This window comes from Gymnogyps californianus, chromosome 16, assembly GCF_018139145.2.
Source record: "Gymnogyps californianus isolate 813 chromosome 16, ASM1813914v2, whole genome shotgun sequence".
NCBI lineage: Eukaryota > Metazoa > Chordata > Aves > Accipitriformes > Cathartidae > Gymnogyps > Gymnogyps californianus.
The window spans coordinates 15611737-15639184 of NC_059486.1; the positions used below are offsets into that span (position 1 = coordinate 15611737).

At 41.4% G+C, this 27448-nt stretch overlaps 1 protein-coding gene across 3 annotated transcripts in view; it reads left to right on the forward strand.

Annotated features, from left to right (window-relative positions):
* The window catches only part of KIAA1671 (KIAA1671 ortholog), a 64296-nt gene that overhangs the window by 11046 nt on the left and 25802 nt on the right, over positions 1 to 27448 (forward strand). Inside the window, exon 1 of one of the 3 annotated variants that reach the window (XM_050906970.1) lies at positions 25799 to 26083. The exons of the other annotated variants lie outside the window; for them this stretch is intronic. Coding sequence (XP_050762927.1) covers positions 25799 to 26083 — 285 coding nt within the window. Of the gene's footprint in view, positions 1 to 25798; positions 26084 to 27448 lie in introns of those variants that run through there. 3 annotated transcript variants of the gene reach the window in all.

Below are 27448 nucleotides of genomic sequence, written 5' to 3' on the forward strand. Positions count from 1 at the left end.
CCAACTTGGTCGTTAAGTGTGAGGTTACTCAGAATAAACCTTTGACTTCATCAAGTGTGGCCTGAGACAGGAAAGGAAGGCTGTCAGCCCCTCTATAAGAGAAAACTCACGTGTCCAGCATCCACTGGAATTCAGTACGATCCGAGTGCTTTACTCCTTTGTGTTGCTTTGAAAAGCCTAATCGTGGTGTATTTGTTGTTCTGCAGTGCCATGGTAGCAAAAAGGGCAGTCTGGCCTTCGTGCATGTAAATTGTGAGTGAGCAGGCAGAGAAACAATTTTTACATGCATTCAGGAGGTGGAAAACTCGCCATACTCTCATGTTTTCCAAAGCTCCACATAGATATCGCAGAAGATTATGTAAAACTGAACTCTTTCTTCTGGCACCAAGGTTAATACCTTTGTTTTCATTTGGAGAAAATACAAAGACTTTTGCTGTGCGGTCACTGTTCTCATCAGTACGTTTCAATACTTCCCTCTGGTGGAGAGACGCATTGTAGTTGTGTTTGAGTTCGAGGGATGTGAGAGGTCAAGAGAGATCTGCAGGAGAATCACAGTTAAGTGACATATTTCCTGTCAATTTGAATGCAATCTGTGTTTCACTTGGTACACCTTTAAAAGAGGATTAGAAAGAAACAAAACTGCCACTGTTTTGTTCGAACAGTTTCTAGTCTATCTGTTTAGTTGTGAAGTTACTTGCTTTTTCTTGTGGCATAGTGACAAAAAAATATGCTACGGTACATATCACTGGTCACTCAAGATATCATTATCTTTCTAGTGAGACCAGTGCTCAAGATACCGTTACCTTTCTAATGAGACTGTAGTGCTCAAAGGGACAACTTGCTACCTTGATTGTAGGGTAAAAGATTCACTTTCATTCACATTCACTACTAAAGTAGTGTAATGAACTGTCCCGTATTCTTTGATATTTGACAAACCAACTTAAATTAATATGCATTTGTTGCATTATTTCCCATCTGCCTATGATAATAAACTACTACTTGAATGAAATTTTCCAGGACACCTAATGAACTAGATTTTTGTGGATGAACACAATTCTAAATGGAAGCAAGGTGCAATAGTATAATTTTACTTCTGGAGAAGTCATTTCTTTGTGATTATATTCTAGGGAATCTACTTCCAATGAGGTTATTTTTTGAAACGTTATGTGGGACTTCTTTGAAATCAAACCGTTACAATATACAATTGACAATATGGGATTGGTGGTTGAAATTGCGAAGGATGATACTCTTGAGATTTAACACTCATCTAGATTGCATTTTTTAGCTATTTTGAGTTTGTATTGCTTAAAAACAGAGTAAGGCTTTTATAAAGATTCCAGCGTCGTTGCTAGACTATCATCGTCTGTGTTTTTACTATGGGTGGTACTTTTCTCTGTATGTCTTTTACAAAGAAAATCTTCAGTGCCGTAAGTATTACAAGGCTGGTAAAGCATCACAGTATTCAAAGAGGTGATGTTCCTGGGGGAAAGGAAGGGTGTTCTGTACTTACAGCAGTAGCTTCGAGACTTCACCACCTTCGAAGATTGTGGTGAATTAATGACCGTGAATTTATTGGACTGTAGTGAATTAATGACTGTGAATGTATCATACTACCACTGGTTTATATGCTGGAGTTTGAGGAAGAATTGGGCTACAGCATCTCTATGTACTTTAAAAAAAAATAAATCACGTGTTCTACAACCTGAAAAGATGGTTTCTCTCCCTGTGAATAATAGAAATATCACAGTTTGGAACTGCCCCCTTATTTATTTGGGCTGTTCCAGAATAGAGGATAACAAAGTCTGCGTTTTCATGTGATGGTCTTGGAGGCCGTGGAGGTGTCGTGGTTTAAAACCTTCAAACTGAGAAGATCTTTGAAGACTGACAGATTTCTTAGAGTATATTTTTCTCTGAGGTCAGTAGCATTATACATCTCATGTACTGGGGAACATGTTATGATCTGCGAAACTATTCCTGCTACTGTGTAGTTGGATGTTTTCGTGTTCTCTTGGCTGCCTTTCGTTGAGATGTTCAGAAAGTGACTTGTGCAGCGGGAGCCAGCCGGATAGCCGTGTCCTTGGGGTTAGGACCAGAGATGGACTTCTGCTTTCTGGGGTGCGTGAGTGACAAAGATACAGGTGAACAGCAAGGCAAATTCTTCTAATTTATGATTTCTGTGTGAATATTTTGGCCTTTCTGTTTCTTGGAGGTTAGAATAAGTTTATGATTGTAAGCTTTGTTGTATTTTTTTAACAAGTGACTGACTGTGTTATAAATATTACTGCTAATTGTAGCTTAGTGCTTGAACGTGCTATTCCAGCATAAGATTTTTTCCTTCCCCTTTTCACTCTTTGATATAGCGTGATCCTAGTAAAGAAGGAAATAGTTTCAGATTTAAAGGCATTCAACTAATGGAGAATTAAGGAAAAGAATAGAATTTATGTGAACAAATAATTTCCTATTTGCTTCGCTAGAGCTAACAGTATCGAGAAGACAAAACGTTTCCCTGCCCATTTAAAAATATTTAGTCCTTCATGAAGTCAGATACCCTGTATGTTGTGCTTTAGCCTTGCCTGCATCACAGTATAAAAATAAAGTTGTTCTTATGTTTGCTCTGGACAACTGGGGTTTTAGCTCACAGAATTAGCTGCAAATCTCTCAGACTCCCTAGCAGGCAGAGAGCTGATCTGCATGGCTTAGTGCCTTAGACTGTTGTAGGGGTCTTTTCTTTTAAACCTTGAATGCAATTTGAGGGACTGAAAACCTCTGGTGTGACTACCTGTAAAATAAAAATGCTCTCTGTTTTTGTAGCCTGTTGTAAGACTTGGGGTTATTATGCATTCTGTGCTCCCTTAGAAGGCACTGTGACTGCAACGTGCTATGGTAAACCACTTGAATTTCAGAAGATGTTTTCAAGTATTGTCTTTCATAAATTGTAATGATTCCCTCACAGCTGACACAAGTCTTTAATTCTCTGACGTTCGGTCACAAACCTCAATTCCTGATTAAGTCATCAAGACTGATAGGAGTCTTAGGAATTAAAAACTGAGGAATGTGTGATACAGCTCATCCCCCAAATAGAAGTAGCTGTGCTTGCTCTATCGGGCTGAAGGGATTGCGCCTTCATCTGGAAACAGAGCAGCTTTAATGCAACTATGGTTTATAACCAAAATTGCTGCTTTGTGTAGTTAAAACGGAGCACTCTGGTACTAGAACTGGTGTAGGCATGAATTATTTTGAAGCCTCTGGTTATATATTTTATTTATTTATTTTATATTAAACTTTGGGGTTTTTGTCATTTGGTGAGGAAAATCTGGTATCCGTAATGGTGTCCATATAAAGATGCAGTTATTTAAGACTGTGATGTGTGGGTGGAGAAGGATTTGTTTAAGAAAATCATGAGCTGACTCCTAAAAATATTTTGGAAATTAACTGCAAGGGAGAGAGGATAAATATTTTATAAACATGTGCAGATGAATTTATAGTTTGGCTTGTCACAGTTCACCAGTTGTTTCCAGTTCTGCCCATGACAGGTCTCTCTCCTGCCCATTGAAAAGCAAGCATTCTCATCTTCTGATTGTATAAAGCCTCTAACATTGCAGCTTCACTCCTTCCCAGATGGAAACAGATGCACTAAAAAAACCATCACGTGCGAATTGTTCTGGTAGCCTAAAAACTGAATCAGCCTGGAAGAAAATCAAAAGAATTTGTCAGCTGTACAAGATCTTATAGGTGGCCGTTAGAAAAGTGGGAGGTACTTTTCTTAAACATCCAGAAGCTAAATTGCAAGCAAAGGAGGTTGTGGCATCCTGGAAGCTGTTTTGTGTCACCTCTGCGTTGTCCCTCCCTGGGAAAGGTGAGAGCTGGAGGAGTGCTGGTTTGGGGGGAAAGGCAGTCGGGGTCCTCCCTGGACTGGCTCCTGTCACTTATCTTTCCTTTTCCCATCAAAAAAAGGACATAGGTCAAGAAAGTAGGAACAGATAGAAATGTTACAATTCCCATTTTTGCTCTTCACAAAATACCTGCCATCATTTGGTCATTTAGCTCTGCTTCCTATTTCTAAAAACAGCCCGGAGGAGGATGACCCAGTGGTGGTTAACAACTCGGTTTGCCCAGACTTTCTTCCTTTTTTGGTAGTATTTCTTTGCTGGGAACGTTCCAGTGGTATATAAAAAGACACTTTGTTGTGTCTATTTCTTCTCGTTCACAAAAGACATTTTTATATTAAAAGCAGGCACTTTTCTTTCATGTGTGTTTTTTTTTCTTTTTCTTGTACATTACCGAAAAATAAGGTCAGCTAGCAACCCCGACAACTGCGGTGGCATTAATAGCGTTTCATAACCCAGCCTGCAAAACTGAGTGGGTTTAGAAGCTTCTCTTTCCTTCCAGATGAAGGGCTTTTTAGTGCAAAACCCAAAGTACTATTATTAATTCTAGACTAACGCATTACGGATTACCGAGATGGGAGAAGTCTGAGCAGTTCGATGCTAAATAACAAGTGGTTAAGTCACATGGTGCCGGTAGCTCAGCTACTGCTTATAAGTAGCCACAGCATCTGTTAAAGGCACAGAGCTCAGCACGGTGACGTGGGGCCGGAAAAACAGACACTGTACATTATTCATGTTGCTTTTAATTGCTCCGGTCTGCTTTTAACTTCTGCTGGAGGCGGGGAAGAGTGGGGAGGCTGACTCTAATGAAGATGGGTTTGCGTTAACTTTGTGCTTTGGAAGATGGAGTATTATTACTGTCCACGTTTGCTAAAGTTGCTGCAATATTTGTGGGTAAGTGTACTCTTTAATGTAGTTGTGCTTGCCAAGTTGGACGTTTTGAATTGTTTTCAGAAATCCTGAGAATGCTCATATGTAGCGATGGCTTTACTTTGCAGTTTCTTTCTGATCTTTCTGAATAGTAACATTAAACTTGGGGTTTATTTTGGGTGAGAGAGGCTATTTTATCTTTAATACTCACTTAAAATGAGGAGACTGCAGACTACTTGAATGTGTCTCAGAAAACCCTCCTAGTAATTGGAATTACTTCCTGGTTTATGTCTAACCATAGGAGTTGTAGTTTTGCATACTGTGTGTTAGAAATATTCTTCCCCATTTGTTTAAAAGCTATCCCTGGACTCTGGAGACTGCTGCTTCCAGAAGCACTCCTTCCCCTGCTGCTAGCTAGAGCTGCTGCCTGCTATTTAAGTAAAATGGCCAGTACTAATGGCTTTAGAAGTGTGTATTTTTACAATTCCTTACTTTTAATTTGACTGCGTTAATAGGTTTTGCTTGTCTCAGTGAGCACTTCCTCTTCAAACAATCCTTAGGGCCCTCTTCAATGAAAAGCTCTTTTTAACAGGCCGCTTTTGCTGTGCTGGTCTGCCAGCTTTGAAGGGTTACTTTTGCACAATGATTGTTATTTGTCTGATATTTTCACATTTATAAAAGATGAATTTGATTTTTAAAGCCTTTATGAATAGATCCTATATTACTTTGAACCTCATCACTGAATGTTTTAATGTCTTCTGTACTAATCAAATATCAGTTTTCATTTGTTTGTGGTATTGTCTGCATTAATCTAGCAATTTTTTCAGCTGTAAATTCAGCATGTAATCATCACTGACACTTGGTTAAACCTTTTACTGTTAGCTGTTTGCTAGCGCATTTTGAAACTGTAGCAAAGAGTTGGCTTCCCTCATTTAGAGTTTAATTTTACAATCCTTGCCTTGTACGTGCTTTCATCAGTAGTGAGATGAGATTGCCTATTGTAAATTTTTTGCAGCTGGGAGAGAAAATAGTACTTGAAGAACTGGGCATTTTCTTAAAAATCTTTTCCTGTTGGAGGCTGTAGTATTGTAAAACATGGAAGTCTCTGGACATTTCTTAAGTTTGGTTTTTTTGTTTTTTTTTTTTTTTTAATTTGATTAGTTAGATTTTTAAGAGGCAAGCTTTCTTTAAATTGCAGATTAAAAAATTAGTGTGATATATCAGACTTTAGTATGATGAGGCCAGGGATGTTCTTCATGGTTTGCCAGTGTGAGAAGTCTGAAAGAACTCTCTGAATGCTTTTGCTTTCACATATATCTGGTGATTTTCCATAAGGTCAGGAAAAAAACCTCAAACAAACCAAAACAAACTTTTTGATCAGTCCAGAAGATCACTGGGATGATATCTAATATTGTGCAGTTTTAGTCTGTAACAGAACTGGTATGTTATATTTTCTGTGTGTATATGCTCCTTTAGAGGCCTTGAAGTATATTTCTTAGGCATTTTCATTAGTGTGCACTCTCCTGATATGTTGCAAGAAAATATTGGAAGGATGATTGTGATAGTCATGATATTTAAATACATATAAAAAAGGAAATTTTAAGGGAAAAGCACAGCTGTGCCTTTTTTCACTTTCTGTGTTGATGTTACAGCTGAAGGCTACTAAGGAGATATTTATCGGTTCTCTCTATTTATATTCAGGAGTAACCAGAGATGTCGAGGTTAGTTGTCAAGCTTTGTGTTGGGTTATTTAATCTATCTTGGGGAGCTAATATACTTTATTCATTAGGTAGACATACCTGAAGAAGCTGTAACTCTTAATTAAAAAATACTATAATGAAAATCCATTTTTAAAGCTACTATTGAGTTATAGGTTGCATCTCTTCTGCTGTGTATTTGTTTTACTCCTACACAGTGGTGGACCTGTTGGACATCAGTGGACCCACTCAGTGCCAGCTATCTGCTAATTACTTGCTGATTGTTCTTCTTGTATTATTGTGATGTGTGAGAAAGTTGGCAAAAGAAATCCTCATAGTATTTTTTGAGCACAGCATAGTTTGTGGTCTGCCCGAGTATGTGTGAAATGATGACTGACCACCAAGAAGTCTGTGTCCTGTAGTCAGGGGTGTTGAGTAACAGCTCTAAGTTTCTGAAAAGTAGTCTTTGAGTCCAGCAAAATGTTTTGTTCAGTAGGTTGTATTGGATGCAGAGTTCTGTCCAGTAATTCAACCTTGAGCTCCCTTTTCAACTTGAGTTGTAACAATGAGAAGAGCAAGCTTATCAAACCTGGATCATTTGCACTCTTAATGAGGCATGCTGCAGGACTCTGAAATACTGCAGCTCACTCTTGGTTGGTGTTTGCTTTAGTGTGGTGCATAACACTGAAACAGGGATTACTGAGCAGCAGGTTCCTAGGGAAGACTGAGCATTGGACTTTTTGATGACAGAAGATGGACTAATGAGAGCTACTGAGAACTATTGCTGCAACTGTACCAACTAGCAAAAAAAAAAAAACCAATAAAAGAGGAAAGCCAAGAGTGCTGATGGAGCCTTGCAGATTGCTGCATAAGGCTTTTATGAGTCTTTAGGATGGCTGTTCAAGAATCCAGAAGTTCCTGGCTGGTGTGATAACACAGTCTGGTTTTGGTCAAATTAGTTGGTGTTTCTTTGAGAGAGGGAAGAGCAGGACTCTTAAATGCCACTCTGTGTTTGGTTCACTCTCAGTGAATTGTCTCTTCATACTATAAATGTGCTTGTTGTTGGGAGACATTTCTCAAAGCTTGTGGTTTTGTGACTCCAGCAATATATCGATCCTTCTTTGATTCTGACCATTCAGATTATAGATGGTGTGAGATATAACCTGTATGGCATACAACTGAGCTTTTGCTGGTGATAGGGGAAAAAGGGTCCAGGCTGCCTCTTAGGTCTGTCTGCAGCCCTTGCTAGGACTGCCTGTGGTTAGTCCTGCCTTAGCCTGTGTTTTCCCGTAGGCTGCTGGTGGTGGTCGTCTTCCTGGCGTTTTCAGGCCTGGCTGTTCACCATCCAGCTGGTGTCAGCACTGATTCCTCTTGCTGCCTTTTCCATCAACCTGGAATCCAGACTTACTGAGTTGCTTTCACTCATATTTTCAGTTACAGACTGTATTTGTTATTTGGACCCCTTCAGTCAAACGCTCAGCTAAGCATAAAGCAGAGCACTGCGCACTAATCGCCAAACGCGTTGTGGTCGTCTGTGGATCAGCAGCTGAAATTCAGAGACTGAATCATAGCTCGCTGTATTCCACGTCATCACTTCCTTCTCTGCTCTGCCATGTACCTTCCTCCTAGCTGTGATCTTTTCATCATCTTTAGTTGGTTAATTATTATAATTATGTATTCAAGTGCCAGTCTTTCAGCAACCATGTGCTATATTTATTATATTTGAGTATTTCCTAGGGTACATGGAGTATTCATCATCCCTTTTCCAGCTGGTGAGGAGTTTTGCTGCAGCTGATAGAAGACATCTTTAGGTCTGACTTGCATAAGAAGTCCTTTAAGTGCAGCTCAATAGTCTGTTGTCCAGCTGCTTGCATCAGTCACACTGTCGAGCTGGTCAGCATGCCAGGTATGCAGCCACAGTAACGAGCTTTCCTGTTCCTTTGTAATGCCCTTAGTCAAATAACCAGCTTTTTTGGCTTGCTTGTGGATGCAGCCACTAGTGGAGGGCTCTCAGTTGCTTCTGTTCCTGTCCTTAGCCATCTCAAAGTTGTGAACAATTGTTGCTCTGCCCCAGGGCATTTTGTGGGATGCTGCAATGTTGATGATGTAATCTCTTTTTTGATGTATCTGAGGCTACTGTAGGAGCACCCTGATAAACAATGATCCGTGTCGCAGGTAGGACCAGGTAACATAAGCCAGCTCGGTGAGCGGAGGCCAGACTTCTTGCAGTGGGGGCAGAGCTGGCAAGAGAGATAGGAAAGCTCTGGGTCTGTTCCAGAATAGGTGCTGAAGGAAAAGAGTCGGAGCCCTGGCTGATTTTGAACAGGCGCTGCAGTACTCGCGGGCAGAAGAGGGTTGGTGTCAGGACGTGAACCATGCTAGGTGCAATTTTTAGTACCTTGGTCAGGAACCAGCTGCGACTTTGGTGGTCGCTTCTGCTGAGCCACCTTCAGGATTGTCGTGGTTTAATCCCAGTCAGCAACTCAGCACCACGCAGCCGTTTCCCCCTCCCAGTGGGGTGAGGAGGAGGAAAGGAAAGAAAAAGAAAAAAAAAAAAAAACCTTGTGGGTTGAGATAAGAACAGTTTAATAACTAAAGTAAAATATAATACTAACAATAGTAATAATGAAATATAATAATAATAGTAATGAAAAGGAATATAACAAAAAAAGGAAGGGGGGGAAGAAAAAAAAAAAAACCAGTGATGCACACTGATGCAATTGCTCACCACCCGCTGACCAATGCCCAGTTAGTTCCCGAGCTGCGATCCGCGCCTCCCGGCCAACTCCCCCCTGTTTATATACTGGGCATGACGTTCCATGGTATGGAATACCCCTTTGGCTAGTTCAGGTCAGCTGCCCCGGCCATGCTCCCTCCCAGCTCCTTGCACACCTGCTTGCTGGCAGAGCACGGGAAACTGGAAAGTCCTTGGCTTAAGATAAGCGCTACTTAGCAACAGCTAAAACATCAGCGTGTTATCAACATCATTCTCGCACTAAATCCAAAACACAGCACTGTACCAGCTACTAAAAAGAAAGTTAACTCTGTCCCAGCCGAAACCAGGACAAGAATGGTCCTGGCTGGTTTGATGGTTGGTGAGGGACCTGTCTCAGAGTGCTGGCTGGGCCTGCAGCTGTGCTGCTGTGGTATCGGAGACAGTTAACGATCAAAATCTTGGGGATCGATGGAGAGCTATGTGATTGCCGTTCTATCCAGATAAGACCAAGTCAGTAGATGAGAAAAGACAGCTAGAAGAGCTGAGAGCAGCTACCAGTGCACCCCCTTATATGAGAGCGCACCGTGATCTCTAGTGAATATGTGGTCTTTCTCTTGACAGCCAGATGTTGGCCTGGTCTGGATCCCCCCACAGTGCATGTGATAGATGCATAAATCCTGATGCCTCATAAAATGGATAGTTTCATTAGTTTCAACTGAGTGTGACAGGAATCTGGGGCAGGCGAGTGGCTGAAGAGGCCTTGAAAACATTAAAATATTATAGGTATGGTCTAAGAGTAGCCTTGGCTCCACTTCAACAAAATGAAGGTCCGAAAAGCCTGTGGGAGACCAGTGTCCTATTAGGAGCAGAGAATCTCTCATAAACCTTGTAGCTCTGTGTTGTACATACATAATACTGTGATACACAGTTGAAATGAAAGTGGACTCCAGATTCATTGCTCAGTTTTGGCCTTCTGGTATGGGTGATGGTGGTGAGTCTCCTGAGCATGCTAGGTACCATTCTTGATGAGTTGTTTCTTCTCAGTGTGGCACTTGTCTTTGTTCAAATAGCAAACAAATGCTACATCCTGAAAGCATTCAAAAGAAAATGGCATGTTTTAAATAAAATATTACCCTGCAGCACTGTGATGGTTTAAAAAGACCTTCTTATTCTGTCATTAAACAATAATTACAAAATCAAAAGAAAATTGGGGTATTTAAGTAAGAAGTAAGATCTAAAGTTTGTTTTGACAAGATTTTCGTTGTTACCTTTTAAGAGTGGTTTTGATACCTCTTTATCAGGTGACTCCAAAGGAAGTGGCAGCTCGTTAATAACCGTGCTGCCAGGGCATGTCACTGCAATAGGATTTTGATGGGTGATGGAAGGAAACCTTAATCATCGGTCTGCGTGCCACGGGTAATGGTTGTCCCTGCTTTAAGGGAGGGAGGGCATTCTGTGTTGGTGTTGTGTGGCTTCACTTTGTGTGCGCTGCCTGGGGATTTGCTGTGGACAGTGTCTGCTGCTATTCTGTTACGGGGTTTACTTTTGATGATGGGGCAATCGCATTTCAGGCACACATTTTTTCCAAAGGTAGTGTCTGAGGTATATCTGCTGTGCTGATGTCAGCAGCTAAGTCTTCCTTTCAAATAATCTGAGTAAACGAAGCCCTGTTGCAGGGAAAAATCTGTTTGGAAAGGCATTTTCCTAATTCCTGAATGCTACAGTAGAATAGGAATTCTAACTTTCGTGTCATTGCTAAGAGCAAGCAGACAAAATAAACCCGGCCGAGGAAGCCCATTCCCTGCGGGAACACGAGAGAGTGCTGTTCAGCCACGGGAGGCCGGCGTGCTGGCCCAAGGCCTCTCCTCCTCGCGCAGCTTCGGAGCTCGCACAAGGCAAACAGTGCAGAATCCAAGAAAGTTTGTTATAATTAGGTGTGGTATTAAGTTTAATTTACCATAAAATGCTTTTATGAAATAGTGCATTCTGGGTTAACTTGGTGCAATAAGGTTTGCATTCAGTAATATGTAACCATTTGTAGACCTGGTAATTTTTTTTTTTGTAATGACGGTATCATTCTGGGCTCGGAGCAGCTGGAGCTGGGGGACTGCCTGCCCCTGCCCCCCTCCCCTTTAATCTGAGTCTGAAGTAGTGAGCACGCTTCTGATACGAGGCTGAAGTGGATTGTTAAACCTCATTTATACATAGAAAGCAGAGGTAACTTCACTGCCTCCCTACTAATATTTTGATCCAAAGTTGTTTTGACTCAGTTCCTGCTTTCCCATGCTGTTGTCCATGTCGCTAATGCTGGGAGACGGCCAAGTTCCCACTATTGTTCCTGTTCTTTCAGCAGTTGTGAGTTGTTCATACAGCCAGTGCGTGTTTACTGTACTGAAAGGAAACGGCATTTTAGAGAGCAACTTGAGCATGGTGAAAGTAGTTCTTTGTAGTGGACTTTCCTCAAGATATGACAGGACTTTGTATTGCAGTGCAAAGCTGCTCTTAAAAAGTAACTTAAGGTAAATCTTAAGCCTGAAAAATGTAGTATTTGGTTTAGTGATTCATGGTTGAGGCTAATAATTACCTGACACATTAAGGAAGGCAGTATAGATTATTTGCTAACCACAGTACATATTTGGCAAGTTTTGATTGCTAGGGTTGGAGATTGCAGGTGTTGGATGAGACTGGATTTACTTCTGGATTTGTTCCATAATTCAGCAGTATTTCACAGTTCAGGGCAGGAAACACAGCAAATCTAGTTGAGAATGCAGAAGGAATTTCAGCAAATCAACCTTTTAGCTCCACAAAGTTCCAGACCTAGCAGGAAATAATGCACTTGATCTAAAAAATGTAAACGAAGACCACACCTGTAACAGTGACCCTGATAAGCAATTTAAGATGTAGCCTTCTGCAGCATAGCGGGGTATTCTTGTACCCCGCCACTGCTCTGGGCTCCAGAAAAGTATGTTGGCTGCGGGTGGCTCGGTGCAAGTGGGGGGTCGGCTGGCTTGTGGTCCCCCCACCAGTGCACTGACGGCGTCCCCGGGGATGTGGGGACGTGGGAGCGTCGGGCCGTTGTGCGGCTGGGCCGTGCAGCCACCCTCCCGTCAGGTGACGTGGGGCGGACGTGCTGTGCATGGGAGGAGGAGGAGGAGGCAGTAAGAGCAGGGTCTAAGAAATAATGGAACCGTGTATGCATGCAGTGTTACACAGCAATGGCAAATAAATGCTATTGCTTTTTTCATAAAAATGGCGTGTTGCAAGATAAAATGGATGAAGGACTTATTGTATAAACTTATCCCTGAGATGTGTTCTACTTACTGTGATCAAGAAGTGGCTGATGTAAATGAAAGACTTGTGGAATAGTGTTTTATAGGGAGAAAATGGAAAGAACCATCAGGCGCTCAGTGCTTCCCAGCTGTGCAGTGGGAAGGTGGTTTAGACAGTTGTTAGGCAGCATGTGATTATGCTGAGAACAGCTGAAATGATTTAAGATGCAGTTTTACCTTCCAGCTCCTTGTTACTACTCTTTGAAGAAGGAAATCCCTTGCACCAGAAAGTGTGCTCTTCCTTCGGAGTGTTCTCTGAATTCTGAGAGTCAGATTTGAACCTTCAGTAGTTGGAGGTTACCTGAGCACCCTCTGTGAGAAAGAGAAATACTACCAAATTTCCCCAGGCAGGCGGTAATAAAAAGTTACGTATTTTATCCCTTTGAAAAGGATGACAGAAATGCACTATTTAAGAAATAGTAAACTTGGCATTTACTGACTGATTTAAGAGAGCAACGTGCTTTGGACCAAATCTAACTCTTCAGAGAACGTATCATTCCCCAGTATAGCATGCAGTCTGTCTGTCTGTCACTTCTTGAAATTGGCCCGCGTGTGTTTGCTGTGGTTTGAATTGCCTGTGCTGCCTGACCCTCGGGAGCACGCTGAAATGGACCCTGACTTTAAGTATAGTGTTACCAAGCAACACTAAAACTTGTGAGATTTGAGGAGACATTTTCTGACTGCTAGAACCTGCTTAATAAATGTAACGTGTGTGGGCCAAATCCTGCTTCCCCGAAAGCTCCGTTGTGCGCAAGAAAAGAGCTCTCCTCGCGTAAGAGGATTCCTGCTGTGACAGGGTGGGGATGACAAACCCCATCCAGCCTGCGTACCGGGGCTGACTGCCTCCGATGAAAAAGGAGATGCTGGCTGAGCTGTAATGCTACAAAACTGCTCAGACCGCATTTAGTGAGATGAATCGGAATTTCATGGCGAAATTTTAAGGAGATGGAATGCAAGTGGTGAATCTGGTGTTATCCCTGAAGTTGGACTTTGATGCCTTTGCAGAAGGGTGCCGGTGAGGAGGGGTTTGAATGACTGCTCGTATGCAGGTGTGAATTGACAGTAAAACTTTGTATCAGTCAAAGAGAAGGAAATACTTTGAATGTCTCTTCATATCAGATTGTCCTTTCTCGTTTGCATGTAATTTGACTCACTCTTACAGGAACAAGAGATTTCCCAACCCCTCTTCTTCCCGTAGTCGTTTTGAGCAGAAGTAGCATGCTCCCGTGCTTGTTTTCTTTCACTTCACATACCTTCTTTGCCTTGTGAAAAAAGTTTAGCATTTGGAGGTATTTTAGGCCACATTCTGTCCTCAGGAAGTCTCTGTTAAAGTTGTTTTGCAGTTACCTGTGCTTAATGTGTGAGAGTCCATTGGATGAAGCGATGGAGAAATAACTGTTCCCATGTTGCACTTAACATAAGAGCCCTGGCTACGGTACTGCTTTGTTTTGCCTCCCTGGTGCAAGGAGATCCTTTGCAGGCGGAAGCTTGTGCCCTGTGGCTGCCTGGCATGCTGGGGAGATTCCCTAACTGAAGATTGGGACCTCGGGGAAAATTGAATCAGTCGCGTGTTGAGATCGTGTATTTGATCAAAACAACAGAACTGCTCCTGAGAACGCTTGGGCACGTTTGCAGGGAGCATGTGGTGTTCAGCCTGCTTTGTATTTTGTTTCCATGCTCATATTTTCATTTCACTGTGCAAATAGCTTCCTTTTCTTACGGATAAGTTTCATGTTGTGTTTCTTGTTGACATTAGATATCTCCCCTACTGTGAGAGAGCTCCTGGTTTTCCATACCATCTTTCTTAGGTGATACAAAAGCTAGTGCTTAGCTTGTTGCTAAGCTTGTAGCTACTTTGTTTGTAGTTTTCAGCCCATGTTGGAGGGAATGTCTAGTATTTGTATGGTAATGTTTATCAACAAAAAACTTTCTTCATTGTGGATTTTTATTTGTATAAATGGAAAAAACTGTAACTATCCATCTTTTGCTTGGCTTGATCCTTTTGACGTAAACAAATGTAAAGAAAATGTTTTTAGTACTTTCCAGAATATTTGTGCTGTAGGAATTTCCTGTTTCTGTTTTGTTTTTCAGTTTTTCCTCCTCCATTGAGGTGGAAGGGAAGTGCTGAATGATTATGTACATGGGCTTTCAAACAACATAGTATATTTTTAGCTTGTTCCCTCAGCTTTAACGTTGATAGCTTTGTTTTATACTGAAACAATTCAAGGTACAAAAACTATGCATGTTCAGGATGTTTAACTGGGCCTTTCTTAAGTTCGAGAGAAACATAGCTTGGGGGACAAAAGAATTAACATTTTCCGAAAAACTGTTTTGGCACTCTAGTTGTTGCAATTATTACTGGTAATCGTATTTAGACTTAAATTGTTTAAAAACTTAGATTAAAAGTTATATTTCACAAGAACCTTTGTTTACAGATTTTTATTAGTCTTGGAATAATTACATACTGCTGTACAAGTGTGCAGAATTTTGTGCGCAGAGAAAAGGATGGCTGACTTTCTACTTTGATTACAAATGAAATGGGAAACTGCAGTTTTTCACTGATCCCATCAAGGATGACCATGGTAGTAGAATGGTAAAATTATTTTGGCAGGTATAAACAAGTGTGTGGAGTGTTCAGTCATGAAAATTATTAATGTGTTTTCTTTATCACAAGTGTAGTTCTGTAAGGAAAACAAGGAGTGCAAATTTAAGTTGTTTTTTCTTCTTCTCTGGTTTCTCTAATATTGGTTCATTTGGAGGAAAGTGCTGCTCTCAAGTGCATTTGGAACTTAGTAAGACTCACTCTGTGCCTCTGCTTTCCCCTGTTCTTGCCCCTTCTGTTATAATTTTTTGATTTAAATCCATAAGAAGTGTAAGTGTCGTACTTAAATGTGAATTTTCTTAAATGAGAATGTAAGGTACAGAATTTTATCTTACTGAGGTGATAGTGCTGTGGGTTTTTTTTTGTTTTGTTTGTGTTTGTTTTGTTGTTGTTACAATGTACCTGAGTGTTACATATCTTTTACAGAAACAGTAAGACAAATCTGCCCTCAAAGATTCATGATCTAACGAATGGATGTAAGCCACGTGATATCATGAAACGTGTTGGGAAGGGTGGTGGTCGCGGCGGAGGGGGGGATGTGGATGAGAGTTTACGAAAGTGGGCAGAGAGTGCACGGCAGCTGGGGACCAAGCGTTCCTAGTGAGAAGAGTCAGGCTATGGGGTGGCTTGCAGGCAGATTAGATGCGTTGGGTATCTGACCTTCTTTGGCAAACATTGCAAAACATTTCTCTGTGATAAAAAGCCTCATTTCATATGTGCTAACATGCTTCTTGCGTGAGAGGGGAAAAGATGATGTCCCAGCAAAATTTCTAATCTTTTTCTTGTTTGAAGTGTGTATGTCTAACTGTGTGTTTCAAATTTATTGATCAGACTGGGTCACTCTTTTTTTTTTTTAAAGAGATTGAAGAAGAAAAGATGTTAAAAGTGGCAGCTCTTTGTATGTAAAAATGGTTTGGAACCTTGCACACGGAAGTTTAATCATCTGCATGCGTAACACTTCAACAGCTTTTTGCTGTTTTCACAGTGTTATGTTGGACAATTCTCATTGTGTGCCACGGACAATGTTTTATTTGTCAGAAGATGTGGGTGAGATGGGAATCCGTGTTCAGGCATAAGCTTCAGCTTTAGTAAATTACCGCTAGGTAGGTATGAGACGTTTACCCCTTTAATGTGTCTGCCACCTTGCTGGGGTTATAGTGTCAAGAACCTCCTTCATACTTGCTTCTGAATCCTCTAATTCTCTTTAGAGCTGACCGTTTTAACCTTTACTTCCTGAGCACCAGATGTGTTTTTCTGCTTGTCTTCATGCTTCTAACTCCAAGTCATTCTTACTGCAGCTGAATATATACAGAGTGAGAAGGTTGGAATGCCCGCAGTCAAGACAAATGATACAGAATAGGGTGAAAAAAATTTCCTTTCTGCTCCCCGGGCAAGCGATACGCTGCTTGCAGAGACCTTTGGAAACAAAACTCACATTCTGCAGTGGGGGAGAGGGGAGAGAGGAGCTGGACTGCAGGCGAGGAAGGGAGACCCTGTCCAATGTAAGCTCCATTTTTATCAACCCTGAGCCTTGGATCCACTTGGCAGCAGTGCTTAGCTCCTGCCAAGCCCGCGGAACAGTGTGTCTGCTTTCCCTTTGTACGTTGCTCTGGGAACGGCTCATACCTGTTTCTTCACCTGGCCAGGAACGTTCCACTGATGCTGTAAGGTGACAGTTCTACATGGGGAGTGTGGTGGTTTTGTTCCTTCTTACACATTTTTTTTTTTTTTTTTTTTTTTTTTTTTTTTTTACTTCACGGCCATTTTGTCCTCCCTGTAGTCTAACCAAGTCTCTTTCTGTATGAGACCTGGAGAAAGGGTGTATTTCTCTTGTTTTGTCTTTCCTTGTTCCCTTTTATTGTCCTCTCTTAGCTGATATTCAAGAAGATACGTGCAGTGACTATGAGCTGTTTGGTTGTTCATGAAACCTTGGCAGAGCGTATTCATTTATATTGGGGAAGTGGCAAAACCTGTGCCATCGGTCTGCAGGGCAGTTGCTAGTTTCCTCCCTGAAGTCACTTTCTGTGGCAGGGAATGTTCTTATTGCTTTTCTGCCCCTGCACGAGGGGACTCTGTTGTGCTTGCCGTAAAACGTGATTATTTTTATAATGCTTTTTGTGTTTTGAGAGGATTGTCAGGTTAGCACACAGCAAGGCAGAGAATAAAGCCTTCCCCTACCTCCTGTGCCTGGGAGTTGGGCTATTCTGGATCATTGTTTTCTTCTTACCCTGGATGTTTTGGCTGGAGCAGGCAGGATAGCATGATGGCTGTCAAGTGAGGTCAGCTCTGTTATTTATCAAATAAAAGTATAATACCACAGGTGAACTTCAAGAATAAGGTGGTTGTGGAATAAGGATGTGCAGCATGTGGGTGGTATCATTTCTGTTTTCAGCAGCCGGCTATCAAAGTGATTCAGTCTTCTCTTAGAGCTTGCACTGCCACCGTTCCGTTACATTGCGGGGTAGGAGATGACACCATGATGAGTATTTGTCCTAACGTGACATGGACTGTGCAGACACTTGTGTACTAGGGAATGTGATGTCTTCAAAGGAACACAAATTAGTTTCTTAGCGAAGGTTGTCCTGAAGCAAGTTGGACTGGATGATAAATAAAGAATTCTTGTGTCCTCTTACAGATCAGATGAGACTCAGATTTCAGAGGCAAATTGCAATGACAGTTTTATTACATAGGCCTTTTTGCAATTATCTATGCAGTGCATAAGTATCAAGAAATTTCATTTTGCTCTTCAATCTGGAGGAATAAATTGAAGTATTTGTCTGCAGAGCCACTGGCACTGAATTTCAAAACATAATTGTTTTCCCACAATTGAAATGCAGTACTTTTTTTAAGAAATTAGTATTACTCTGAGGTTATTATTACCCCTGTTTAAAATAAAGATTTTAAAAATAGCCATGGACTACATTGATGAGATACTTTATGAAGTACTTTAGCACCTTTCTTTAAAAGTCTCTTGTATTAACGTGTGCTTGTGTAAACTTTCCAAACATTGATCCAGAACCCGTTGCTACTGCAGTCTTTCCTTGCCCATTAGTTTGTGTGGCCTCTGTGGGCTTTTAAAACAAACAAATATAAGAAAAAAGTCTGGAAATGGAACTTCAGTCTCTTTTGTAGTTGGCTATGTGTATGAGGGGAACGCCTTTAATGTCAAGTTCTATGCAACTTGTCGTAAATTCTGAATAAGCATAAATTTAAACTGTATACCTGAGCTTAATTTGCTCAGTTTCAGTAGGAAACTAAAGTAGGAATAGAGAACAAATATTTAGTGTAAATATTGAGATACCCAGTGTTTCAGGTTACAAAAGAGATTTCACTGTATATAGACACTGTACAAAGTCCTTGTGCTAAAACACTCTGTCCATTTAACTATTTTTTTCTCTCTTTTTTTTTTTTCTTTCTTCTGACCATCAACTGCTTATGGTTATTGTGGCAGGTGAAACAGCCTAGATATCTGAATGAATTGTATTTATTGTGCTGCCATGAAAAAGAAAAAAAACCAAACCAACCAAACAAACCAGATGAAACCACTAAGCCCTTTCATCTTTGGCTGTGTTAAGTTTCATGGGGAATCTTGGATTTGAGGGATGGGAAAGCTAGGTACAGCAAATGGGGAAAAAGGATGGAGTAAGAAGCAAACTTACCTCAATGATTGGCTTAGAGTCCATGTCATGTCAATTATTTTGTGATGGTACACGTGATACTGTGTAAAAATCAGTGCGGAAGCAAGGTTTTTGTTGTCTTCAGAGTACCTGTGGAGCAGTGTTGGTTTTGCTGGGGCCCGTGTCATACATTTGTTCCAGTATGGGCATACTGGGTACCTGCGTCACAGCTGGTGATGCCCAGCGTGTTGGAAGCGTACGGGGAAGGTGGGAGTCTGAAGGATGTTGAGCTCTAGACAAGGTGCCTAGCCTGCTGCAGATCGTTGTCTGGACTGCTGGCTGCGAGACAGAGATGGATGCTGTGGTGTGAATCGTATCATCTCTCTCTCCTCTCTCAGAACAGACTTTGATTGGACCAAGGGATTTATTTCTGTTTCCCCTAGATGGTGCATGTCACAGCAATCTTCTGCACTCGTGCACCAAGCAGCTCATTATGGTTTTGAAATTATGCTCAGTTTTGAACTCTGTCAAGTATAAACAGGTGCAGGAGCCTGAACAATTCCAGTCTTTTGTTCATGGACCTCAATGTAAGCCTTTTGTTTCACTTAAGCTCGGTGTTAATGCTTTTTTTTTTTTTAGCTTAAATGAAAAAGATTGCTATGTGCTATGAACAAAGATCAAAATTAAAGACTTTGTGCAGTAAGACTGTTCTACGAACAGTTGCGACAGATCACTGACAGTAACAGGGGAAGTGCCTTTAATTCTGTAAGTCTGCCTTCTTGCCAGTGAAGTGAGATTTAACCTGGCAGATAAACTTAGACAATTTTTACCCAGAAATCTGATAACCTGATTGAAACTTGTGCATTTTTCAGGTTTCCCCAAATCCAGATATTCTACAAAATGTACCCAGGGGATCTGTCTTTTTTGTTTGTGTAACAGCAAGTCATTTTGAAGAGAAAGGGGGGCGTGAGAACTGGCAAGTAGATAGGAGCATTTTAAAGAAACCAGCTTGATACACAAACAGTTTTGTTCTTTGTATGTGGAAAGCAAAACATACTGTATCTGCCCAGGCTCTTACCAAATTATGTGTTATCCCAAGTTAAGACTGTTTTAAAGCAGTTCAGTTGGTCTTGGTTTGGAATGAAAGAAAAAAACCGAACCCCTTTGCTCCAGCTGTTAGGCTTTTGTGTCTCTGCCAGATGTGTGGCCAGGGCCCTGCCGACCGGCCGGGGCAGCGGGGCAACTGGGGAACGGTTCAGAGGGGGAGCAGGCCTGTTGCGAACTAGCAGATCATTGGGAAGCCTTGAGAATATTACTTGGCATTTCAGATGACTGAGTACTAAAGCATTTCTTTTTTACTTCAAATGAGAATTTGAAGGTGACATGGTAAAAACTTTTATTATGGGATGTTACATGTAAGAAATTCAGCCTGTAGTTAGGAAAGCTTGCTATTCCTTCTTTGAACATGACAATTCAGGTGGCAAAATAGAGAATACAGAGGCAAAAATGAGAAGCATATAAAAAAAACATAAGTTGTTTTGTAGTGTCTGAGGAACCCAAGGAGTAATTGAGTCTGGAGCCGTGCAACTAAGCTCAGCACAGTGCTGCATCTTTAAATAGTCCATAATGTCAAACACAACAGGTTAAATTAAGTTCTCTTACTAATGAAACAGAAAGAGAGTCAGTGTGGAATGCAAGACCAGAACAGCCTTACAAGGGCAGGCTTTGCTTCTCGGTGGTTGCTGAAGACTAAGCGTAATCAAGATGGACAAACTAAGAGGCCCGAGATGGAATTGAAGCTGTTATAATCTTTGCAAGTACTTGGTTGTGATATTTGTTTGTACGTGGGATGATGACTTGCAGAAAACACTTAAGAAATGCATGAATTATTAATGATTACTAATTTAAGTGGAGCGATGGGGTGTGAGGCTGGTAAGCATCAGGAGAATGGGTTTCTGACTGAGGGTGCCACAAGGGAAAAGCAGAGACTTTGTTTTTGCAGTTAGTTTAAACTAACGTTGCCCATCCTTCTCTGTCGCATCTGCTTTGCTGATGAAGGATCATTCAGGGATCCAGCCTAGGTGAAAACTAATCCCCGATATCCTTTTGATAGGTCTTCAGCTGGATTGCCTTCCCAGTTCCATGCACGCTAGTGCTGCCAGAAGGGAGGTGGGGATGGGGGGGCCCAGCCGTTGCTGCAGACCCTGTGGACTTGCGCGGCTCACGCATCGTGAGGCTGTGCTGCAAGTTCCACCTGCCTCTCATGGTGTGTGTATTATGTGCTGTGCTACATGCAGGCCTGTTTTTAATTTGACTTTCCAATCCTATATAGTCATTAGCATAATTATATGTATTTGAGAACAGGTAAAGCTCAAAATGAGCTGAAAGAAGCTTTTGGAAAATACAAAGTAACCATAGAATTTTGTTTTCTACTGAATGAGGGGAAAAAATAGGGATTGTTACTTCTTTGTGCAGGATTGTATTTTTGAGTTGTAGGTGGAGTAGATGTTAATAAAAGTATCCAGCAATGTTTGAATAACGAGGTCCTATTTGCTACTGTGGTAATTAGTCGTGCAGTACTGGTTAGCAATGTGTGCTCTCTCTTTGAAACTGCAGACTCTTGTCAGATCCAGGGTGGCTGCAGTGTGAGATAATCACTAGTATTTTTCAAGGGCAGAAGATCATCTTGTGCTGTTCTTGTTCAGAAACAAACCCTTACTCAGCCAGAAAGACTGCTGGACTGAAGTGGCTGGGAGACAATTATAGAACATCTGTATGGTTTGAGCTATGTTCTGTAGGCTGATGGTTATAAAAAGATATGTGGATTCACCAGAGAAGAAGTAAATAAAGCCCATGTGTAACCCACATGCTGTTATTTAATTAAAATACAGTTGTGAGCTTTTGCCAGCTGGGAAGTTTGTGTGGAGTGCTACAGAGCATCATATTCTGGGGAGCCTTAGAAAAGAAATAAAGAGAACAAGTTGGTGCGCTCCGTGGGGAGCCCAGGCTTTCTTGGTCCGTTGTGCGTGCGCCCACAGGCAGGAGATCATGTCCGTGGCAGCATGCTCTTTGAAATCGGTACTCTTCTATGGCTAATATAGTCCTTAATCTATTGTGAAGTTGATTTATGTCTTTTAAAATTATTTTTAATAGTGGCTTATGTTTTTCATACAGGTGAAATCTCGCTTGAATCAGAAAAGCCCCAAAATTTGATTTGCTGCTCAGTTTCTTACAGCTTTTGAAAACTCCATCCTTTAGACTTTCCAAGTGTTCTCCAGCTTTAGTCGGCTGATGTAACGGGGTCCTCTGAGGTTTCGGTGGATTATTTTACTTACTAGAATAGAAGGGCTAGAAGCAGTCCATTTTAATAAAGTAGAATAACAACCCTCCTCACCCACACACTCTGCACAGATCAAGGCAGAGGTCAGCATATTATGCTTTTGATGGGGAGGGGCAAAAAAAAATAAAAAAAAAAGAAATAATCTATCCAGTCCTTGCAGTGTCCAGTGAGGGGTATTTTTGAGGACGTTTCTGCTACGTAGTTGCTATGCAGATGCATTTTAATAAAGCAATATTCCTACAAATTTTCTTAACACTTAATCCATTTTTTTTCAGACCTCGGTTATTTTTAGATAGATTTTCTAAGGAAACTAAGTTTGACCGTGTAGTCTGTCAGTCTCCTGGCAGCTGCTGAACTCGGCCAGTTTTGGTGTGGAGCTCAAGCAGGAGAAGATGCAGTCACTTACTGCATTTCAGCTGAAGGGGTGGAAAAATCTTCAACCATTTGAATTTGATGGTGAAAGCGCCTCTGATTATCTTCTAAAACGTTTTGCCATGATGTTAATTGAAGTGTAAATCTAAGCAATAATTTAGATGCTGAGTATATTTAAATACCTAGCAGTATGTTCATGTGGTAGCCAGAAGATACTAAATTTAGTATTGCAGATAGACTCAAATCAGCAGTTTTACAGTCTTCTAAGGATGAAAATGGTAAATTGGGCATAACATCTCACTCTTTTCAGGGGAGGTCTAATAAAAAAGTGGAATATATTCTCTAGTGAATTTTCAGATCCTTCCAAGTCACGTACACGTGTGAGAAGTTCTTGCAGCAAGCTGTAAGCAAGCCGCCTTCTGTGGATCTTGGGTTGAATCTGGTCGTGCATCTCCTCCCATTTTGTGACAGGCGATATACCAGAAGGTTGGTTAAATTTCAGTTCTGCTCTGCCTGTCCTGTTTAGGTGAAGGGACTGCTGAGTAACTTGCATGGCAGCTACAGTCCAGAGCTCTCCGATTGCTATTTCGGGGGGCTACCGAATCAGACAGAGCCTGAAACCATCTAAAATAGCAAAGTGCCTCGTGGAGAATCCCTGTACTGCAGCAAGCACAGAGCTGCACTTGCAAATGCACAGATGTTTGAAATATAGAGCTTAGATTAAACAGCATAAAAATGTGTAGTAAGTCTTAAATTTCAATCTTGGATGCAGGATCTCCATCGTTCATGAAGCATTATCCATAACTGTATCAGAATAAATTTAATTTTTTTTCTATTTCTTTAAAAATATAAGAAACACCCAGCTCTTGGGGCATCTGATCAAAAGTATCTCTTTCCATTTCCATACAAAACCAACTCTGTAGCTCTTTAAAAGAAGAGCTGTGTGAGGCAAAAAAGTTTTTCCTCTATTGGTTGAATTCCCTTTTAACACTGAGGCTTTTTATTAGACTGCTAATTTGAGAATGTTCAAAACAAATATAATGTATTCAGAAATGAAGAATAAGATCTGGAACGCCATGTTTTGTCACTGAAGTTTTTCTTGGAGAATAAGTTACAGGTTGGTGGAGTTCGACTCTTAAAAACAGTGCTTAAAACGCAAGACACTCCATTTCCTCAGAGCATCTTATGCTTGTGTGCATGTTTGTAAGTAGCATTTCTGCTACAATAAAACTTTATGCGAGAACCATTTCATAAAATATTATCTACAAATTATTCACTCCATTAAATCTCTTCCTGAACGGTTTAGAAGAGGAGAGAATGATGCAAGACCATGGTACTTTGTATGGCAAATTAAGCAACAGCAACAAAAAAACCCTTGAATAAACAAGAAAGCGAGCAGCTTCCAACATGCCTTTCTTACTTTCATACCTGTATCGCTCTTTCCCCTCAGTTCTGAACTAGTCACGTCTTGACTTTGGACACCTACTTATGTTTATTGATTTAAAACCTTAGCTTTTATTTCTGCTGTCCTCCCAAATGGACTGTTTCCAGAAATTCTATGGCCAGTGACATCTGACTGCTTAGTGTTACCTGCTTTTATCCGTGGGGTCCTCTCGTATTCCCCCCCCCCCATTTCAGGCTTTGTAGCGGCGGTACCAACCCCATGGTCTCCCAGCTGCTGGGGAAGGAGCAGAGTTGGGGAATGACAGTGAGCCCTTGCTTACAAAAGTTAACAGTGTATGAAAGTGGGAAAAAAACTGCTTCAAATGGGCAGACCTGTTCAGCTTTGCTTTGAGCTTCTGGCTTAATCATTATCTTGCACTGATATCAGAGTCACCAACTTGAAAGTATCTCGTTTGAGTTTGTAAATCGCGTCATAAAACAGTTACATGCGATGGCACTGCCTGAGTACCCCATCAAACAACAGGAATGGGGTGTAGGTTTTGTCCTAACCTGCCCCGTCCGAATAAGAAGCCTTTTGGTGTCGGTGTAAAACATTCCCTGGCAGAGATGTTGCTCTTACTTTCCCAAGGAAGGGTTAAAATCAGTAAGCACACGTGACATATGCAAACTATGAATCATTCCAATAGATCTGTGCAACTCCTGCCTGCTTAGGCAGCAAGCAGATGCTGTTCCCTTGGTTGCCATGGTAACCCTGCCTGTACTATATAATAAAGCCCAGCCCAGATCCTTCCTTAGGCAGACCTCTGCGGCTGTTTCACCTAGCTCATTGTTTCCTCTCCGGAGAAGAGGCCAGGCAGGAACAGAGAGGAGGGGACGGGATACCAGAGGCAGCGGCAGCTTTCGCCCGCTTGAAACCTCTTGCGCCTTGTTCAGGGAGCGTTCAGAGAGCGGCAGACCTTGCTTGTGAGACTGAGGCGGGCGTGCAAACAGCTGTGGTAGCCAGCAGCTTCTTCAGAGTGCGTCTCCAGATTGTGTAAGGAGAGGAGCTGGCGTGTGCAGCGGCTTTAACAGGCGTGGGGAAAGTCTCTGTGCTGGCTGCTGGTACCGCGTTTTACCATTCCCAGCTACATTCCTCTGTTATGAAGCCCCTCTTGAAGCAGAGGAGCTGATGTCATTCAGAAGATCTTTTGGCAGGCTCTGAGCAGCCAGCAAGTCCGGTCTTGAAGGCAGCAGGCTTGACACGGTTCCCCTTCAGCTTCACTGTGCCTCATGAGCTTGTGATCTGCATTTCTGGAAGTGGAAATCTTGAGAATGGTTCTGAAGATGGGAAGACTGGCGAGGAGGGGATTCTGCTGATGCTGATACCTTCCTGCAGAGTTTTTGAGGAAGAAAATAATTTGGATTTATTGCTCAGAAGATCTAATCGTTTTGCTGCTAAATGGATTGTATAGAAGCATCAGAACTTTGTTTAATGTACTGTTACCTGAAAAGTTGCCGGGCCAGAAGAATACGATTTTTTTTATCTTTCTGATATTTACAGCAAAACAAAAACTTGGCTTAAAAAGGGAGTTGTTTTTCCGGGTCTGAAATGAGACAGTAAGAGACTAATTCTGTGCTTGTAAATGGACTAATTTCAAGTGACTGTGTCAGGATTTAAACCTTGATTTCTCTCTTTAACATGGCTGAATTAAACATATTTTGATGGAACTCTGGAAATCTGATTGTAAGTAGGAAAAGTCTTTTTTTTTTTTTTTCCTACTTGACAAATACCAATCTCCAACCTCACATATCTTTTGTTATTTAAATATAGAAATATGCTGATGGTTATAGTGTAGTGCTGTTTACCTTAGCTGAAAATATTTTATAAGTGGAATCTTTTTTGCAAAATAAAATCAGGGTTGTTGAGGAGAACATATTTTACAGTAATTGCTACTGAATATTGATTTCTCATCTCTGCTGGAAAAATGGATTATCTTGGAGACAAACTGACAGTGGCACAAACTCACATGACCCAGTGGATGGGTACAGTGCGGAGATCCTTACAGGAAGCACTAAATTTAGTCACTACTGCGGTTGCTCATGAGCGGACTAGCGGGGAAGGTGGAAGCAGGACTCCCTTCAAGCGAACCTCTTCCTTCAGGCACTTTGCATCCCGGAGCAGAGAGTCCTTCCGAAGGTTTTCAGTGCGGAGTCAGCAGAGGTTTTCCTCTTTGAGGAAGAGGCAGACCAGTTCAGAGGCACCTGAGCTTGTAAGCTATACACCTTTTTGAGACTCTCGAGGTAGATAATACAACGCAAAAAACTTGGTTTTGTTGCAGCGTTTTATCTAATAACAAAACCTATGTCATGTCTGATTTTCAATGTAAAAATAGCCCCCAAAACACTTCCAGGTAGTGGTGTGTGTCTGTCTGTCTGCTCCCAGCTGGTTTCTTTCTGCAGCACAGGTGGATATTTTCATTTGCCAGGGAACACAGTTAATCAAGGTTTCGGGAATGGGGAAAAATGTTGTTGATCTTTTTTAAAGCAACACAGTAAGGTAGGACAAATATTTTTCTAAAATTAGAAAAAGAAAGTTAGTCTGAAACTACACTTGTGTCTGTCATTTCAAACACCACAGGTCAGTGTGACTTTGAATGTACATCAGTATTGGTAATTTTTCAGTAAAAAATGCCTAAAGCTGAATTTGTAAAAAGAGTTAAGCACTGTCACTCTGCAGTCAATCGCAAATGATCCTTATTCTCTTCTTTTGAAAAAGAGGTGTTTTTTCTCAGTATAATTGCTACTTTGTCATGAAATAGAAGTTGTATGACCAGCATGACTTTTGAGGGCTGTAGTGGGGTGGAGGCAGGGTGTAATTTCATGGGAGCAAAGGGAAGGTGAAGAGCCCTCAGTTCAACGCACCGGGTGCCATGCAGAGCCCCCTACCCCTCCCTTTTCCATTAAATACCTTTCCTGGTCTCTGGGTGATTTTCAGGAAGGACAGTCTGTATTAAATGGCATGGCAAAGCGGTGGAGGAAGCGCTGGCTGGGTAGAGAAGTCCCTTCCAAGGTGGAAGGGGTGCGGGCTCTTGCAGCTGGGCTGGGGTCTGCCGTCCTCCTTGCAGCCGTTATTCGACATCCCCTGTTTCTAGTTCTAGCAACTACTGCAAAGCAACAACATTTTTAGGTTATAGTGTGTTGAAAAGTAAATGAATCCATTTTTTTTTCTGGTTTATTTCATGGAGAGGAGCCTGAACTGGTGATTTGAGTTGTACCTGAAACGGATAATTTAAGACTGACCCTTGAACTATGGGAAGTGGGTGTACTGTGGTTGACTTGAGTGGAATCGGGACCAAAGCCTTGGTACCAGTATGTGGGTAAATCCTGAACACCTTGCTCTGTGAAGTGGCTAAAATGTTTTGGTTTGGTTTTGTTTTTTTTTTTTTTAAACGAAGTAGTTATTCATTGTAAAGTGTAAATACATAAAGTTCTGATGTGGCCTCACAGAGATTTGTTCACTGAATGATTGGAGGTAAAGTTGCATTCCTTGGGCAGGTGTGGTGTTTGTGTATGGGCTATTTCCAGTTTTTATCAGTTATGGTTATAGCATTTTTGTCCTAGCTTGCTATTCATCT